Here is a 17,072-nt window from a genome sequence, read left to right as displayed (position 1 = left end):
ATACATCAACACTGTCCCTGTTACTAAGATAGCTCTGAATATCAGTACCTCGGCACTCTTGATATCGTCCCTATGGTTTACCTATAGTTTATAGAAACCTCTTCCTGTAGGTATAAGCCTTAAACAGTCCATGTAGTTAACCCTCTCCCTGCCCTCCTAGAAACTTCTTCCTGAGGTATTAACATTGATAAAGCCCATGAAGTTAACCCTCTCACTGCTGTCCTCCTAGAAACTTCTCCCTGTGGTTATAAGTCTTGATAACGCCCCTGTGGTTAACCTCTCCCTGTCGTCCTAGAAACTACTTCATTTTGGGTATAAGCCGCGAAAACGTCACAGTATTTAGCCCTCTCTCTGCCGTACAAGAAACTACTTCCTGTAGGTATAAGCCCTTATAAAGTCCCGGTAGTTAACCCTCTCCATGTCGTCCTGGTAGCAAGCGATCAGGAGCTCCACCAGCCTGCCTAGCTTCAGGCGTAGTTCCCGGTGCTTCCTCATGGCTGTGAAGATCTCGTCCCTGGTCAGATACCCGCTCCCATCCGCGTCCAGTTGCAGGAACACTCTCTCCAACGCCTGAGAACGAGGGAGGGTGAATGAACATGCTTATATCCCTTTATCAGCAAACTTCAGTGGATAATACGATTTTGTTACAACGAGCGTTTACACAAATCCCCGAAGGTACCTATGATCACGTGAACCCAGAAGTGTTGGAAACCAAGAGAAGCCAGTATCCTCAGTTGTCTATGATGTTGTCTATAGAAAGATTAGCATTAACCATACCAACTTTCATTCAGTATACACTACCAACTCTATCTGTTTGTTTAGTTCTGTTGTTTAACGCCACGCTCAACAATCCTGCAGCTATATGACGGTAGTCTGTAAATACTCCAGGCTATCCAGTTACTGATGGCAAGAGCATCAATCTAAGGCAGCTGGGATACGATGACAAAGTCAGCGAGTCTGACCTACCGATCCCATTAGTCGGCTATCATGACGAGCTTTCGTGGATTGCCGAAGACCAACTCTAACCGGATCTTCACGGGATCGACTTTAAGAACACCAGTGATAAAAGTAGGCCTATGCATATTTTGAATTTCTCCTTGATGACTTCTTGTGATCTATCAGGGTAGTACTGAAATAATAAGGGAATTTCAAAGGGTATCTGGTACCTTTGGTGAGGTGAAACGTGGTTCAACATCACCGCGTTTAAGACCACTTCGTGACTATAACTTGCATGCACGTGTAGATGGCTGCGTATGCTATTCCAGGCTAATGTAGGTGTTCTTGTGCTCGGCCACAGAGACTATCGGTGTCCTCCCATTTGTGAGAACTCCCAGTTGTGAGACACATTAATTAATGGTTCAGTGCACATAGGTGGTGTTTCCACATCCCTACAATGAAAGTGGGATCAGCCCAGTTCATTGATGAGTTGATTAATGAAATAGATTATCAAAGATTATATTTACACAGAAGAAATAGTTCATTGAATATTTTTTTTATTCAGAAGAATATGTAATTATGATAACACATTTTTATTGACTATTATGAAGTTTGAAAGTCATTTTGGTTTAAATGGAGGATGTGACGTCATCGATATTGACTATTGCATAAATATATTTTTAAGTACATATAAATATATACAGATTACATCAAATAAAACTATTCTCCAAGTAGTCATAATTAGAGACTTACAGTTGTGTGTGTCTAACAAGCTATTGTAGGAATATATATCAATCACGAGATAATGTTGAGTTAATTTCAGTATTTCCCTGTGAAAATTTGAAGGTTGTGTCTTGATGATATAATCGTGGACGGATTCAACTATTTTCTGGTTTACACAAGGAGTAAATTCTTTGTTTCCGTTCAAAAAATTATCCAGGTTATAACGGGTAGTTGATATCCACAAGAGCAACATGCACTGTCTATTAAATGTCTGTTATACGTATCGGCGTTTAGGTCGCTACATCCGAGCCTGAGGCGGCAGTGAACGATTTGACAAAAATAAGAGCCATAATTAAGATCAATATAAATCTTGTTTTCGGTTTTTGTAATTAGGTTTTAAAATTCTTTGAGACTGCATGACTCTTTGGAATTTGGTAGGGCATTCCATAAATTTATTGTGTCGGGTAGAAAGGGTTTGGCATAAGGGGCATTTCGACTGTAAATTTCAGAGTTATTTCTTAAACTATAGCTTGTAGTTTCGGAGACGGAATTAATCTGAGTAGGTAAATTAATTTCTCTTTGATCACGACGTTACCTACACAAAGTGTTTAATTATTAAAGACATTTACCTGAGTATGTAAATCAATTTATCTTTTAAAGTTTCATTAAGTTACCTCCAAAAGATTCAGTTACATAGCAAATCAGTAATTAGCTAGGGTGAATCCATTCTATCAGACAGGGGAGTATGGTGTGTTTTCGTTGTTAATTACCGACTCCACTGTCTCATAACTGGGAGTCTCACAACTGGGAGTTCTCGCAAATGGGAGTAGACCAGACTATCAGTAAATATCATACTCAGACACACCACTATGTGTACAGTCGAAGACTTCTTGTTTTATCCACAAGAATATCTAGGTCCTGGAAGGTACGACTTTTAATGTCTTCTGGTGTGAGTGAGTGAGTTAAAATATGACGTCGCAACGGCATTATTTCAGCCATATAGCGACGTGTAATGTCTTCTGAATGACGCTTGGGGGGTAAAACCCGGATATGCTGACAGTAAACGTATAACACAGTGACTCACTGATTTGGATTGCTTTCCTTTTCAGCATTTGTTTCCATCATCAGCATTAGGACATCGTTATTGTTGAAGGCGAATAGCCGTGTTTGTTCAAATCTATCCAAAACAACGCAATACTGACCTGTGACGTCACCTTGATGTCGAACGTTGTAAGGAACTCCTCATAGTCCAGTTCTCTCTTGTTGGCCCTGGCGCAGGCGATCAGCAGGGCGGAGATACTTCCGGCGGCCAGGTCCACCGGGCAGGCAGGTTTGGTGGCGTTCATGATCTCCTCCCGAGATATGCGGCCATTGTGGTTGCTGTCCAGCGCCCAGAAGTCACGTCTCAGAGCCATTTGTCTGCAATCAACAAGTCACACACGCCTGTTGACTGTCAGATCGACATCGTGACCCTCGGTCTGTTTGTATCCATATTTGTTTGTTATTTAACGTCACAACATTCAAGCTATATGACGGCGGACTGTACATAATTGAGTCTGGACCTGACAAACCTGTGACTGATAGTATGAACAACATTGCATGTCTGTAGAGATGAAGTTTCAGTGTAATATAGGGTAATTGGCATCGGCTTGATAAGGTATCTTTCAGTACATTTTCAACATCAACGGTTATATTTTCTATACATAATGAAAACCGGAAATGTGGGCTGATGGCTGATTAGCTTAGTTCCTGTGTAGGAAGAGTCTACAAACACGTGTTTGTTGCAAACTTGACTGCGTGTGTAGTTCCTGTATGGTGGTTGGTGGGATACTGACTGACTGAGTTTGGTTTTACGCCGCTTTTAGCAATATTCCAGCAACATCACGGCGGGGGACACCAGAAATGGGCTTCACACATTGTACCCATGTGGGGATTCGAACCCGGGTCTTCGGCGTGACGAGCCAACGCTTTAACCATTAGGCTACCCCACCGCCCCTGGTGGGATACTGCAAATGGACGCACGCCAGTAGGAAGAAAGATAAAGAAGAAGTAGGGTGTCACGATCACTATGTGTGTACTTACTGCATGATGATAGACGGGATCCTCCAGATGGACGCCAGTAGGGTGTCACGTGACACAAGTCCATCTTTGTCAACCTCGATGTCTCCCAGCACATCCTATGCAATTAATAATATATACACATGTATACCTGGAAAGGCCAAATAGTCACTCATTGTGTTATATGAATCACGAAAACAAAATGCTTTTGAATTTTTGAGCATACATTGAACACCGCATTGTTTATTTCAGCTATATAGCGACTCATTTTGGACATTAAAACAAGTTTTGTTTCGGTTACTTCAAGCAGATTGTCCTAAATCAAACAAGTCCGTTCTCCAACAGGAATGTTTGTCAGTGTTTGCACTAACAATAAACGTTCCAGAGAAGTGCCAATGGAGACGCGTTATAAGTCATGAGAGTCAACTCAATTACTAAAGTACTGTCGGAAATAGAAAAAAACTGTTTTTTGGCTGTTACTCGGTATCCCTAAAATTGACAAATTTACGAATAGCATATATCGAAATAACCCACATCGGCCTAACTGGGCATTTAGTGGGATGCGTAAAAGTATATCCAGAAATGCATGTTTACTCGTAAAATCGGGCAAAACTTAGAAAAAATACGAATAGCTGCTCAAAACAATAGATCGGACTATAGATGGCAACTAGGTCGCTCAGCCAGGTATGACGACGGACCGTCGACTCACCTGGCATGAAATGCACGTCCTGCCTACAAGCACAAGGGGGCATCTCAAAGATATTTAATGCTTTTTCATGTGTGTTGAATATGTCTCATCTATCGATCATAAAGTTTATGTTGAGATACGTAAAAGGGTATGATACCCATGGAAAAGCTTAAATCAGTCATCGTATTAAATGTCTCAAAATATATAGGTGGCATGACCACCCGAAGATCCACAGGTCTGGATATTATTTGTAAATTGTTATGACATGCCGTTTGCTTCCCAGTTTAATTCCTAAAGGATTATCTTATCTCAGCTTATATCTCTATCCAACAGCCCGACCCCAACCACCGTCAGCGACACCCGTCCTGGATTTTGCTTTTGAGACGGCCCCTCCTACCTGTTTCTTTGGCAGCTACATCTTTCATAGTTTCAGTATTAAAGTTATTATGTTTTACGTCTGCTATCGTTTATAATGAAGCTAAGTTTAATTTCAAAATGGGCATTTAATAATTGTCCTTTGTAATATAATATCATCGCACACTAATGTGCATAAAGCCATGGCCTGTTCCAAATAAGTCGCTTTGTAAGTCCAAACCCGCATTTCTAATTTCTGCACTAATCTGTCCTCAGTAAAGTCCTTTTTCTACGTTTCCTATCTCCCTACCACTGAGACCGTAGTTAGCCCGAACTTATTTTAACAGATATTTCACACTTACACATATTAACTACATAAATTGTAGATATCAATGCGACGCGCCGTGGCGTACTGTAATACTGTTTAAAGCGGCCTTAGACGAAACCTCACTCACTCACAGACTGACTGATTCTCTAAACGTTCACTTTCTGTCTGTGGTGTGCTTAGTCCAGTCTTGGTTAGCTTACGTTTACTTCATGTAGGTGGAATTTTGCTGACCTTGCAGAAAATGCCGTTTCTTCATACATTTTCTAAACTCTCCTGCGTGTGTGAAACCTTTTTACCATATTACCGTTAAGACATGACCATGAGAGAGAGAGAGAGAGAGAGAGAGAGAGAGAGAGAGAGAGAGAGAGAGAGAGAGAGAAATTTTTTTTCTTTTTTTTTGGGGGTGGGTGGGGTGGGGGTAACCAGTTTTGTTCTGGGGAGGTAGGGGTATCATAAATTTTGTACACTATTACTAGGGGGATCACTTTCTTTGTACATAAATTTTAGGGGGGTGGGGGTGGGGTCATTCAGATTGTACATGCTTCTCCATACAAATCATCATCATCCCATCATCACCTGCCATAAATTATGAACGGTCCCTACTCTTAAATTGAAACCAGCCCTTAGTCATAACAATGGTTCCGAAATTGAAAATCTTCATAAAACGTATTTGTTCAGAGTTACATTGCTTCTATGTCTGCCCAGAGGGCCACGCTATTTCCAACAGAGTAAGTAAATCATGTAACTCTCGAACCACATAAGTGATCCATTCCCCCTCAAGCCCTTACGAATCCCTTCTCGCAGAGTGGTGCCCCTTAGTGCTACCAGGATCCTCTGATGCTGGGTCTTACCTGCCACCTACATAAAGGCGAAATATAACTGCCATAATCTTCAAAGCGGTATTAAATCTGAACTGCCATCTCATAACATAAGCTTACCAGAATGTCCTGCTCTGATCCCCTGAAACCTCCAGCCTCCAGAACTTCACACACCTCGGGCAGCGTCAGGAGCTGCGCGCCATGTCTGCCATGTTTGTCCAACTCCCGCTGAAACACCCAAACCTGATTTTCGTACCACGAGTCCGCCATTTTGTTCTTTGCCATTTTTTCCTATTTTGGCATTGGCAATAAGCGATATTGGTATTTTTGAAGTTCGAATTTCTGAAAAGTGAGTCACAAATAAATCGCAAAGAGAATCAATGTGACCGTGAAAGCGAACGTCCCGTTATTATAATAATGAACGAAGGATGTTACCTCTCCCTTTTATTGCCAGCCTCTCCCACACCACCTGACCAGATAACACCTGTCATCTTAACATCAGAGGGTGATTTACGGGTGGAATAGTTAACTATACAAACAGTGTTCTCCACCCACAATAAACCCCTCTCTCACAGTTGTAATTTATCTGAAAATGACGCCTTGCAGAATAAGACTGACAGGTGCTTGCTCAGAAGTGTTCTACATAAGAACTAAGGCTTATGAATGCCATTTAATTGCTTTTTATTCGGAATATTTTTCTGATGTTCTCTGCTAGGAACTGGAGATTCTTTTTTCTTTCTCTCTGTCACAACCATGTATGTTCAATAAGTCAATACTGAAAACTTCGCGGATGCTTAAATTATTGCATAATATAAAATTAGCAGTAGAAATTCGAACGGATTATTAATAATCGGTAATGACATGTAAGATGTTCGAGAAAAGGGTAAGCATAAGATTGAGATAAAATGAAATTGATGTTCCGGTGGATATGTGATTCCGTAGCCGACCAGCTCTCAATTTTAATACTGAACGTTTAGTTGACTGACAAAACTCGTGGAAACATTGAAGTCATAACAACATGGCTAGTTTTGTCACGGTTATTCTTAGGCCACATAAAAATAATTTCTTGTTTCTCGTTACCACCCAACCCTAAAATTTGGCCCAACCGTAATGTTTTATTTTAAATGTGCGTGTATACTGCCGGCAGACTTCCGAAATCCGTCTCAGTTTCCGGCATTCCAAGTTTTCGACTAACATTGTATAGAAAATCAGAAGAAAAAAATAATTACTAAATATTAAAAATAAAATCCGCCCTACCTGCCCATTTTAAAAAAAAGTGATGAGAAAGAAGAAATATATTTTATGTGGCCTTAAATATCTTAACAATATTTATCAGCATTATACATTTCATGAAAGATGGTTCGCATAAAAGACAAACGTTTGAGATGTGTGAGCTTTTAATGGAATAAAACAGACAAAACGGATATCGTTTTGCATTTGAACTACAAACTGAATCAGAATCACCTTCTTGCGACGAGTGTTCGTCTACGCGCGATGTATTCAAACAGTAGAACTAGTCAAAACAGATATTTTGGTCCAATCAAATCACGCGCTGGCTTTGGCCCGATTCAGTCATCGCAGACATACACTTCCGACATGGCTGGAGTAACGAAACTGGTGAGGGAAAAATCGCCAGAATACTGAACAGTGTTCAACACATGCAACGCTTTGTGTCAATATGTTTTGCTAATTTATTCGAGAGTATCTCGCCTAGTGTTACCTGTTGTAATGATCAGCATTTAGCGAGATAACTTAGGGGAACGAAATGTCCTTGACGGTGTCACTGTCAGTAATCAGGTTGGGGAAACGTACCGATCGGCCTATAATAGTAATTTTCTTCTTACATGTATACTTACGTTCTGTTATATTTTCATTTTGATTGCATCAGTGGAACATAATCAGTATTTGAATCAGTGGTTGAGTGATAGATTGAATGAGCAGTTGTTCAATACTTCTCAACATTAAATATAATTACTGTTAACCAAAATGTCTAATCTTTAAAGCAATTCATTACTTAAAGTAATTGTAGTTCACATCTCAATCATATGTTCAGAATTTGCTGAAACAACTTTGCGATCAGCCAGTCAGACTAGCTGATCTATCCCACCTAACAACCATCATCAATAATATGTCAGTCAGTTGTAAGTAATTATTCTATGTTGCAGACAACAGGGCTGACAGGCCTGGCAGTAGCCAGACATCCTCACCAGGTGAGTAGTAGGGTGTATGACCTGATGGACACTTTACACAACTTGACATAACACAGATTGACATGTGAAAGTCCAAGGTTAGCATATTTATTAATAATTGGTCACAAGCATCTTAATGTTTACATGAACCTACCAAACAATTAAGAGAAAATACTTACTATCAGGAAAGTAACTAGGTAACACCTTTATGAGCAGTTCAGTTAACAGGAGACACTAGCATGTTTATTAAAAATACATCAACATGTGGTAAGTCAGGCAATATTTTTGATATTGTTATATCTCTATTCTATACTATACATATCTTGTACAAGTTGTAGACATTATGCCCCCAAAGCTTCATAGCATTCCATTTCTTTAATCTCCAACCTGGTACTGGATTTCTGTAGCTTGTGAGCTTGAACCAGTCAAAGAGACTTTATTAACTAGAGTTCAGTATAGGTTTGCATTCAACCTTGTTGGCCGATTGCCGTTCAATGTTTTGCAGATTAACGATTTTACTTAAATGGACTGAACTTCTAGCTGAAACAGATGGGTTTTTTTAGTATTATTAAGGTGGGAGATAAGTCCTTATCCTGCTAGGCATATCAGTGTATATGTGAGTACTAACAGTACTAACAACAGTGACATTAACTGAGTTGTTATAGAGTAGTGATACTGTTACTTCCCCTGAATCATGAAAATTTGAATGCAATGTTATATTTAGTATCATGTCATTCGAACTGGGTTCAAATCTTTGATAGCAAACAGTCAAGGATTTGTATCAGTGAAATGGAGATATAATACACTGGTTAACCAAGGATTTGGAAAAGTAAGGTATGATGAACTTTGTTGCAGTCATTGAAAGTGTTGTATGAAAAGACACTGAGGACTTTACAGAAGATGCCTTCAAATGCTGGCTACCGCAAATATACAGAACAGATTGTCAACGACAGGATGCATATTGTGCAGACTGTAAGTAATGAACAACCGTTACTGTTACCTGATATGCCAGATTTGTCTTTGACAGTATGTGGAGATTGGATATCCATATGATTTTGTACAATAATTTTCTTAGTATGAAAGTCAAATAAATAAGTCTCTGACCCATGTTGATAATACACAGTGGCTCAAGTCATGTGGGAATTCCAGTTTAGAATAAGTCCCCAATAACCAATACATGTCATATAAACTAGGCAACTACATGGACAGTGACATTTATCATACTCCAGTGGTATGTTGCTCATAGTTTCTCATGTTAAGAGATCTTTTACAGGCCATCAATATATAGCTGGGAGTTGGTTCTTCCCCGTGTTAAACAACAAGCTGAAGTTATTGTCTAGTTGTCATTAGGTCTAAAGTTTACTTTTGTGAGAGTTTCTCAACTGCAATTTGTTTATGTTGGTAAAAAATTCCTTGTAGGAGACTGATGTTGCCAAGCTGGAACAGAAGATAAATGGTGGACAAGTAGAAGAGCTTATTTTGCAGGTATTGGTTCAACTAAGTAATGTTGTACAGATATAATTGTTTACTTAAATGTTGAAGTTGAGAGTCTCTATATTTTCCATATCCTGCCAGGCTAGTGGTGATACAATCATGCCTTTGATCAAAACTATCTTTCTATTAGCAACATGCTAATCATCTGTTTCAACCCCAAAACTCCAAAGATTAGACCTCTGCCCCTGTATTATGTATAATTACTGTTAGAACAGTAACGCTGAAGTATATTGCAGTCCGTGTAAAGAAGATGTTGAATGTGCAGTGATCAGGTGACTCCATGCCCAGCTTAGATACAGGCGACATAAATTCCAATGGATTTGATAAGATACACACATCACTCCATGGCGAGTTTGCTAGATGTGCAGTTATCTAGTGGAAGTTGATTATCAACCAGTTTCAGCCATATTAGGACTACCTCTCTGGCCTAGTGGATCTAGTGTCTGCGCAGAGAGCAGTATTGTGGTGTTTCATTTCCAAACCACGTCATACTGATGGACATGAACAGATTGTAATTATCATTGCCCTAACTTGCACCTGGCTTTATGGGAAGAATACAAGGACTGGTTGGGTCAGAGTCCATGTGCTATGTTTGAGGAGGGTATTCTTGTCAAACTGTAGCATGTCAGTGGGCTTGCACCGAGCAACCTGCATCAGTTTGGATTATTACAAGCAGCTATATGCACACATGCATGCACAATGTCATGTAAGTTAACATTACATTATACCTTTGAATATATAGACACTATTGATTGTGATGAGTTGGAGACTAAGGATTGGGATGAAAGCATTTTTTTACTATATATTCTATCTCACCTCTGCCATGTTAAGGGGGTATGTTGCATTTATTTCTGTGGGTTACATCCTGATAATGAGAAATCACAAACAGCTTTGCAGTTCAAGGGGGGAGGATATGAATAATTATGATTGTTCATGCTATTTCATGAGTTATGTGTCTGTTTTCAGGCTGAGAGGGAACTCATGTTATCGAGAAAGATGCTACAGTGGAAAGCATGGGAGCCTCTGGTTGGGGAAGCACCAAAGAATCAATGGCAGTGGCCCTTGTAACTGTAGACACTAGACACTGATATCAATATACATAGAATAATATACATGGCATCGACATCTGATCCTGTTGGTTTTTGTGCTTGCAAAGTGAAGACATTGCAGCCACTGAAGAGCTCCATGATGACTCGGGTTGAATCATCTGTTTCCTGAACACTGGGTGTTTTGAACATTATTAACATTATCTGTGAGCGAGTGTGTTTGTCAGAATAAAATGTTCCAATATATAACTGGATTGATGTTTTTACTATTAGTCATATTGGAAGTACTCCTGCCATATTTCATCCCATCACAACTCATACATGATAAGTCTGGGATCGTGTGCTCAGGCTCACTGACTTGGTTGACACATGTCATCGGTTCCCAATTGCGCAGATCGATGCTCATTCTGTTGATCACGGGATTGTCTGGTCCAGACTCGATTATGTACAGACCTCCGCCATATAGATGAAATATTGCTGAGTGCGGCGTAAAACTAAACTCACTCACACATGATAAGTCAGTACTCTAACAGCCAGACTTTCCAGATGCCCAATAACTCTTAAAGGGCATTAGATTAAGATAAACCAGTAAAGTGTATAATATTTTGAATTCACAGATCCATTATGTTATGATACTGTTGAAAATAATTAATGTTTTTGGTACCTATTGGATGAATAAAAAGATTACGGGAAAACAGTTGATATACAAACATATTTGAGGACCACATTCTGTGTATTTCCGTCAGTGAACAGGAACAGATTTTTTTATGACAGAAAACAATTATTTGTTTGACTTCCTTTTTAATGAATTCCTCTTGTTTCTTTGCATCTGATAAACTGATTCATGTCTTGTGATCATATGGGAGAAACACATACTGTTTTAGTACAAACATATTCACAGGAGACTATCAAATTGAGATGACATAAATTCAAGTTTACAAAAGGAGTTGGGTAGTCTAGTGGTTAAAGCGTTCACTTGTCACGTAGAAGACCCCGAGTTTGATTCCCCACATGGTTACAATGAGTGAAGCCCATTTCTGGTGTCCCCCTGTTGTGATATTGCTGAAATATTGCTAAAAGCGGCGTAAAACCCAACTCACTCACTCATTCTCAAGTTTACAAATCATAGGCAGATCCAGAGGTGGGGTGCAGGGGTGTACACACCCTCTTTTGTCTTGAAAGTTTATTAAATGACCATTGAAACTCTCTTGAAAATAAGTGTGCACACCAACCCCTCACCCCCCTTTATCAAGAGTGTCCACCCCCCCTTTCTAAAAAAGCTGCAAATATAAAAGAGCGTAACAGTAGTGGTAGCAGAACTCGGGCCAAATGTGTATGAATGCCATGAATTGTACTACCTTAGTAACATTAGTGCACAGGCAGTGACAACAAGGATTTGTAATATTATGAATCTGGGGTTCAAACCTTAGCATATCTTAGCACAACGAGATGCTATACTGCACAGTACATTTTGTAACCCCTCTCCATTGAAGAGAGTCAAAGAAATATTTTTTTTGCATGAATTGCTAAGAATGCTACAAAGCTTTACCTTACATAATACAAATTTCGAAAGTTAACCGAAAATAAAATTAACTGGAAACTTAAATTGTTTGCTGGAATTGAAAAAAGTACAACTGTTGTCAAAATACCTTCAGGTGCTGACATTTATGTTTTTAGATATCAATAAGCAAAATATAAGTGAAATAAGACATTTAATTTTGAATACCTTAGCTATTTTTACATCTAGGAATTGATCATATTGTTAAATAAAAAGAAAATATATTCATATAACCAAGGGAGACTATGCATTTAAGTTTTTTTAGTGACGTTCAAGTGCGTGAAGTCATGACAAACGACCAAGTTACCTCCCTTAGCTGGTTGTTGATGACAACAAACATGGCGTTGAAACTTGTTGACTGCACGAAAGGCGAGGAAAGGGTGACTTTTTCTAATTCATTGCCAGAAGATATAGCATATGCTAAAACATTTTGGCAGTCTCTGCAACTGTTACCACCCATGGAGTCCAGATTAGTGTCTAGCGACATCAAACAGCGCTTGAAGAAGGCACCGTCAGCGTATCAAGGCAAGATATGATTTTCTGATGTTTCGTGACAATGACTTGTATGCCGGCTAATATCCGCTACTGGCTGATTGATAACCATTTCTCAGACCCATTTGGTCACCGTTACCAATGGAAACGGGAATTTTAAGAATTCCAAAACTTAATCATTGTATAGATACCTTTAGGAACCTCATTTGCGACATGTTAAAAAATATCTAGTATTCATTCACCATGCTCACCATTCGGAACTATTCCAACCATTTTCCAATCAATATGTGTGGGGGGTGTGATGATGATGATTTTGTACAATATGAATGACCCCCCCAAAAAAATTCATGTACAAAATAAGTGAACCCCCTGCATGTCATGTACAAAATCAATGACTCCCCTTCCCCTTCCCATAATTTCTAAGCATAATTTTAAACATACTTTTATGTACAAAATTGCTGACCCCTCCTAGTTTGTGTGTACAAAATTGCTGACCCCCTAGCTCCCTAGAACAAAATGGGTGAACACCCCCAAATCATCTCACAAACCCCCACCCCCAAGCCATAAATTATGAACGGTCCCTAAGCTTGTTCTAAGGCTTGATTACAGTATATGAGATAACTTTTGTCATTTGGGTGGAAAATAGTTACATATCCACTATTTTGTGTCAGAATAACTTATGTAGTTACAGTTTCTAAGTTTGTCAACTTCCTTTTAGTAACTGTTGACAGCTTGGGGGTACAATTTTAAGTCAAATATTGCTTTGTAAGTAACACATGTAAGTAAGAACCATTTCCAGTAAAATTATGAATAACTTTGCCTGTTTGTGGTCGGTTGATCTAAGATTGGACATAAATCCCTACCAGATGTGATTTGTAAGTTTTGAATAACTCGCAATTTTACAAGATATTTGGAACAACGTAGACTATTGAAACTGGTTGTCCTTAGTTTTAGATACTGTAGCAGAGTTAAAGTGTACATAATTCTTTCATGCCTGTTAACAATACATATTATCCTATGGGTAAACATACTTTCACTATTTGTTTCTACAAGTATCAAGATCAAGTATTGTTTCATCACAATTCTGTTGATCCATGTATATCACATATATGTGATTTTGTTGTAGGAGTAAACCGAGGACACAGGGCACACATGCAGCCATTAGGTGAGTTTCTTGTTTCATCTTCATTTATCACCTGTCATGATCTGTGCCAGGATACTATGCAGTGTTTCTATGTTATGCAAACACCTTTGCAAACCTAGGATTAAGTCAGAGATAGTGTGGAAATCTTACTTTAGACATTTGTACCAGCCCCGCACCATGATACTGTAGCAATCATATCTGTATATTAGTGTTGAATGAGAAATAGCTTGTACATGGACCTCCAAACAATTCAATTGTTTAGACTCAAATGATGTGTTTTTTATTTCAATTTGATTTATAACAAATGCAACACACTGAAGTGCGGATACCTCAGTGCTAGAACAGAATCAATGCATGCATATACATGTGTGATGTACATTACTCACATGCACAGTGTGTATAATACTTGGTTTACCTCATTTCAGTTTTCATTGGTATACCGTAGTTGGTCCACAGCTTCATATTTCATATCATGCCATGTTACCATGGTAACCAGAGGTTAAAATTCTGAGGTAAAGATAAATGGAATGGTGCATTTACTTGTTATTAATCTCTACATTAGAGATTGCTGCAGTGTTTGAGTGAATGGAAATTAGACAGGAAAGAATGTTGGTGGTTGTTTTACTTAGCAACACTTATCCATTTAAGCAAACTAACAAAGGTGTATATTTCTTGAACAGTTGTACAAGACTTTCTCAACCAAGCACGAACAATGGTGAACATTGAAGAGTATGAGCGTTTGAGGCGCCTGGCTTCAGCACGTGATGAAGACCGCGAGACACTGAGTCGCAGGCGGAAAGAGAGGATGAAGGTAGAAAATACTAAACCAAATTAATATCTTGACACATGCTGAACTGAATCTCACAATGGAAGTATTGTGTATTGTATAGAAAATTGATGTGCATCATACTCCTATCATCCAGGAAACAATACAGATGATGAAATATGGACTGCAGCATTTTATCAGAAATGGGCGATCTGCTGCAGTGCCCATCTGTTGCAAATGGGTCCTCGAATTGTGTATTGTCTGACAGTCAACAGCCCAGGGCTCGTGTAACTGCTGATTGGCCAGCATTCCGAGCACCCATTGCATGCACACAATGCTAATGTATGAGTTGTGGTATACTCACTGTTTGTTTAAACTTACAACTTTGAGTTTTCCTGTATGGCAGTGTGCTTGCACTCCATGATTGTTGTGTTTCAAACTCTTTATGACCAAACTTTTATCTGTTTTACAAAGCAGAGGCAAAGCAGAGGTCTTGTGGATAACTGATTTCACATTTAATGCTAATTATTGATATCATCAATGCTATAGTATCTTAGTATTATTATGTTGTATGTCTATAATTTCATCCTTAGATGTAAATGTAAGTTCAAGATGTCCATTTTTTGTTTCATACTGATGCCGGCAAACTGTCATGGTACCTAATCAATGAAAAAATGATTTGGAAAGAAAACCTTTGCCCTATTAATGATTGCTGAGTGCTAGTTTAGTTTGTAGGTCCATTAAACGTGCATTTCACTTTCAGAAATAAGTTTGGGAAATTAAGACGTTGTTTTCCCCAAATATGATCAATCCCAGGTTTGTACAGAAGTAATGAATGAATGTTACTGAAAGACATTTCCCAACATATTTTCAGAAAGAGGAAATCTCTCGGAACCATGTGTCATCGCAGTCACGGAGACGAGAACAGACTGTGTTCAAGATGAGTGATGATGAAGAGCAGGAGGAGGATGTGGGCAAACTGATGCAAGATCTTGATGACTTTGACAGGAATAAAGGCCATGCCTCCGACTCTGACTGAATCAAACCCAATCAATGTCATAGCAACAGACAGATGGAAAATAAGTGTCTTAGATTCCTGTAGAATCTTGCAAGATAATCTTGATGGATAATATGGATTACCTGATTCAATAGTTTATCATTTTATTGTCAAACAATTATGATAAAAACTTTGGCTTCATCATTTTGTCATTACTGATATGATTTATATGATAATTTAAGTGATTCTTATCACAAACAAATGACAAATGACTCATAGCTGTATCTAGAAAGGGTAAGTTTGTGCAACACATGATGCTTTGTATAATATACCTTTGCCCTAAAGGTATGTTGAGAAGTCAGGTATGTCTCTTGAACTTGAAGGGAGTTTGGGTACTTAAAGTGCCTTTATTGTATTAGTAAACATGCATTTTGGAAACATGAAGCTACTTAGATATTGCTTTATAGACATGATCTGACAATGTGACAGCTGGTGTTCTGGTCTATTAGACCAATAAGAAGCAATGTAACATGTAAGGCATGGAAAATAAATCGGAGCAGTCACAAAGGGTATATCGGAGTGAGACTCTGCAGTGATACAAAACACATGTGAAAATGTTACCCAAACACTGCAAACTTTACTGCAGTTTCTTTGTATGTTGTTGAGTTTTAGAAATGTCTAAAAAAGCCTATCTACTTACTTCATTGTAATAAGTGTCAATGAAATCGGAATCACAATTTCATTTTTTACCATTTAGTGAAAACAACAGACAGGGATCTCCATGTAAGTTGAATATATTCCAAAAGTTCAGCTGTTAACTTTTACATCAAGTTTGGTAATTTGATTTTTCGAAATTATTATTTTCCTGCGTTTTAAATTTTGCATTATTTTTGAAAAATGCTATGTCCATAACATAGATGTTTGATGATGTTACTGCAAATTGTGTGGTTCATGAAAGAGATCTGTAAAAGGTATTTATATATCATATATATTGGTATCAGTAGTTTGATATCCTGACAAAATGTATATAAGTAGCACATCTAACTTTATAACAGTTTGTTGTGTATGGATGTTTACCTCATTGTGTGAAAGTGACCGACAGAATGTTTAATATTAAAAAAATTAAACTGTTTTGTCTTGTTCCTAGTTCAATTTGAAGACAACTGCCACCTTCTTGCTAAGAATAGTCTCCACCGTGGAGGAACCATTGTAAATCCTTATTCCTAGATTGAGCCCAATCGTCTATGATCACACTGCATATTCCTGGGCTCAGAGTCCAGAGTTGTCTCCCTTACACCTTAACAAAAACCAATTCTTTTTCTGATTATGTTTCTCGGTTTGTCAGTACTATACTGAGACCTGCATCACCCACAGACTTTCTTCCCACATTAAACTGACATTCCACAACTGAAATACTGTTAAAGCAGCATTAAAACCAAGCTCACCTCTACCTTTCTCAGTACTATTTCACATGTTTCATG

At 38.5% G+C, this 17,072-nt stretch overlaps 3 protein-coding genes across 3 annotated transcripts; 2 read left to right on the top strand and 1 right to left on the bottom strand.

The window, feature by feature from the left end:
• Positions 1–252: 252 nt before the first annotated feature.
• On the bottom strand, positions 253–6,340 carry LOC124252966 (calcium-dependent protein kinase 11-like). Its single transcript, XM_046686668.1, has 4 exons — positions 6,026–6,340; positions 3,742–3,836; positions 2,862–3,078; positions 253–570 (listed from the first exon to the last, which is right to left on the bottom strand). The coding sequence occupies exons 1-4, from the start codon at positions 6,188–6,190 to the stop codon at positions 367–369; spliced, it is 681 nt and encodes a 226-aa protein (XP_046542624.1). The 5' UTR covers positions 6,191–6,340; the 3' UTR covers positions 253–366.
• Positions 6,341–7,449: 1,109 nt separating this feature from the next.
• LOC124252976 (NADH dehydrogenase [ubiquinone] 1 alpha subcomplex subunit 5-like) lies at positions 7,450–10,880 on the top strand. The gene is made up of 5 exons (XM_046686687.1): positions 7,450–7,522; positions 8,071–8,115; positions 8,950–9,066; positions 9,514–9,579; positions 10,555–10,880. The coding sequence occupies exons 1-5, from the start codon at positions 7,502–7,504 to the stop codon at positions 10,654–10,656; spliced, it is 351 nt and encodes a 116-aa protein (XP_046542643.1). The 5' UTR covers positions 7,450–7,501; the 3' UTR covers positions 10,657–10,880.
• Positions 10,881–12,494: 1,614 nt separating this feature from the next.
• LOC124253011 (cilia- and flagella-associated protein HOATZ-like) lies at positions 12,495–16,722 on the top strand. The gene is made up of 4 exons (XM_046686727.1): positions 12,495–12,717; positions 13,811–13,849; positions 14,509–14,639; positions 15,469–16,722. The coding sequence occupies exons 1-4, from the start codon at positions 12,519–12,521 to the stop codon at positions 15,631–15,633; spliced, it is 534 nt and encodes a 177-aa protein (XP_046542683.1). The 5' UTR covers positions 12,495–12,518; the 3' UTR covers positions 15,634–16,722.
• Positions 16,723–17,072: the final 350 nt, after the last annotated feature.

The sequence above is a fragment of the Haliotis rubra genome, unplaced genomic scaffold (assembly GCF_003918875.1).
Source record: "Haliotis rubra isolate DU_JTF1 unplaced genomic scaffold, ASM391887v1 Scf53, whole genome shotgun sequence".
NCBI classification, from domain to species: Eukaryota; Metazoa; Mollusca; class Gastropoda; order Lepetellida; family Haliotidae; genus Haliotis; species Haliotis rubra.
The sequence above is the reverse complement of the archived record's forward strand: the minus strand, read 5'-3'. Positions and strand labels throughout refer to the sequence as shown.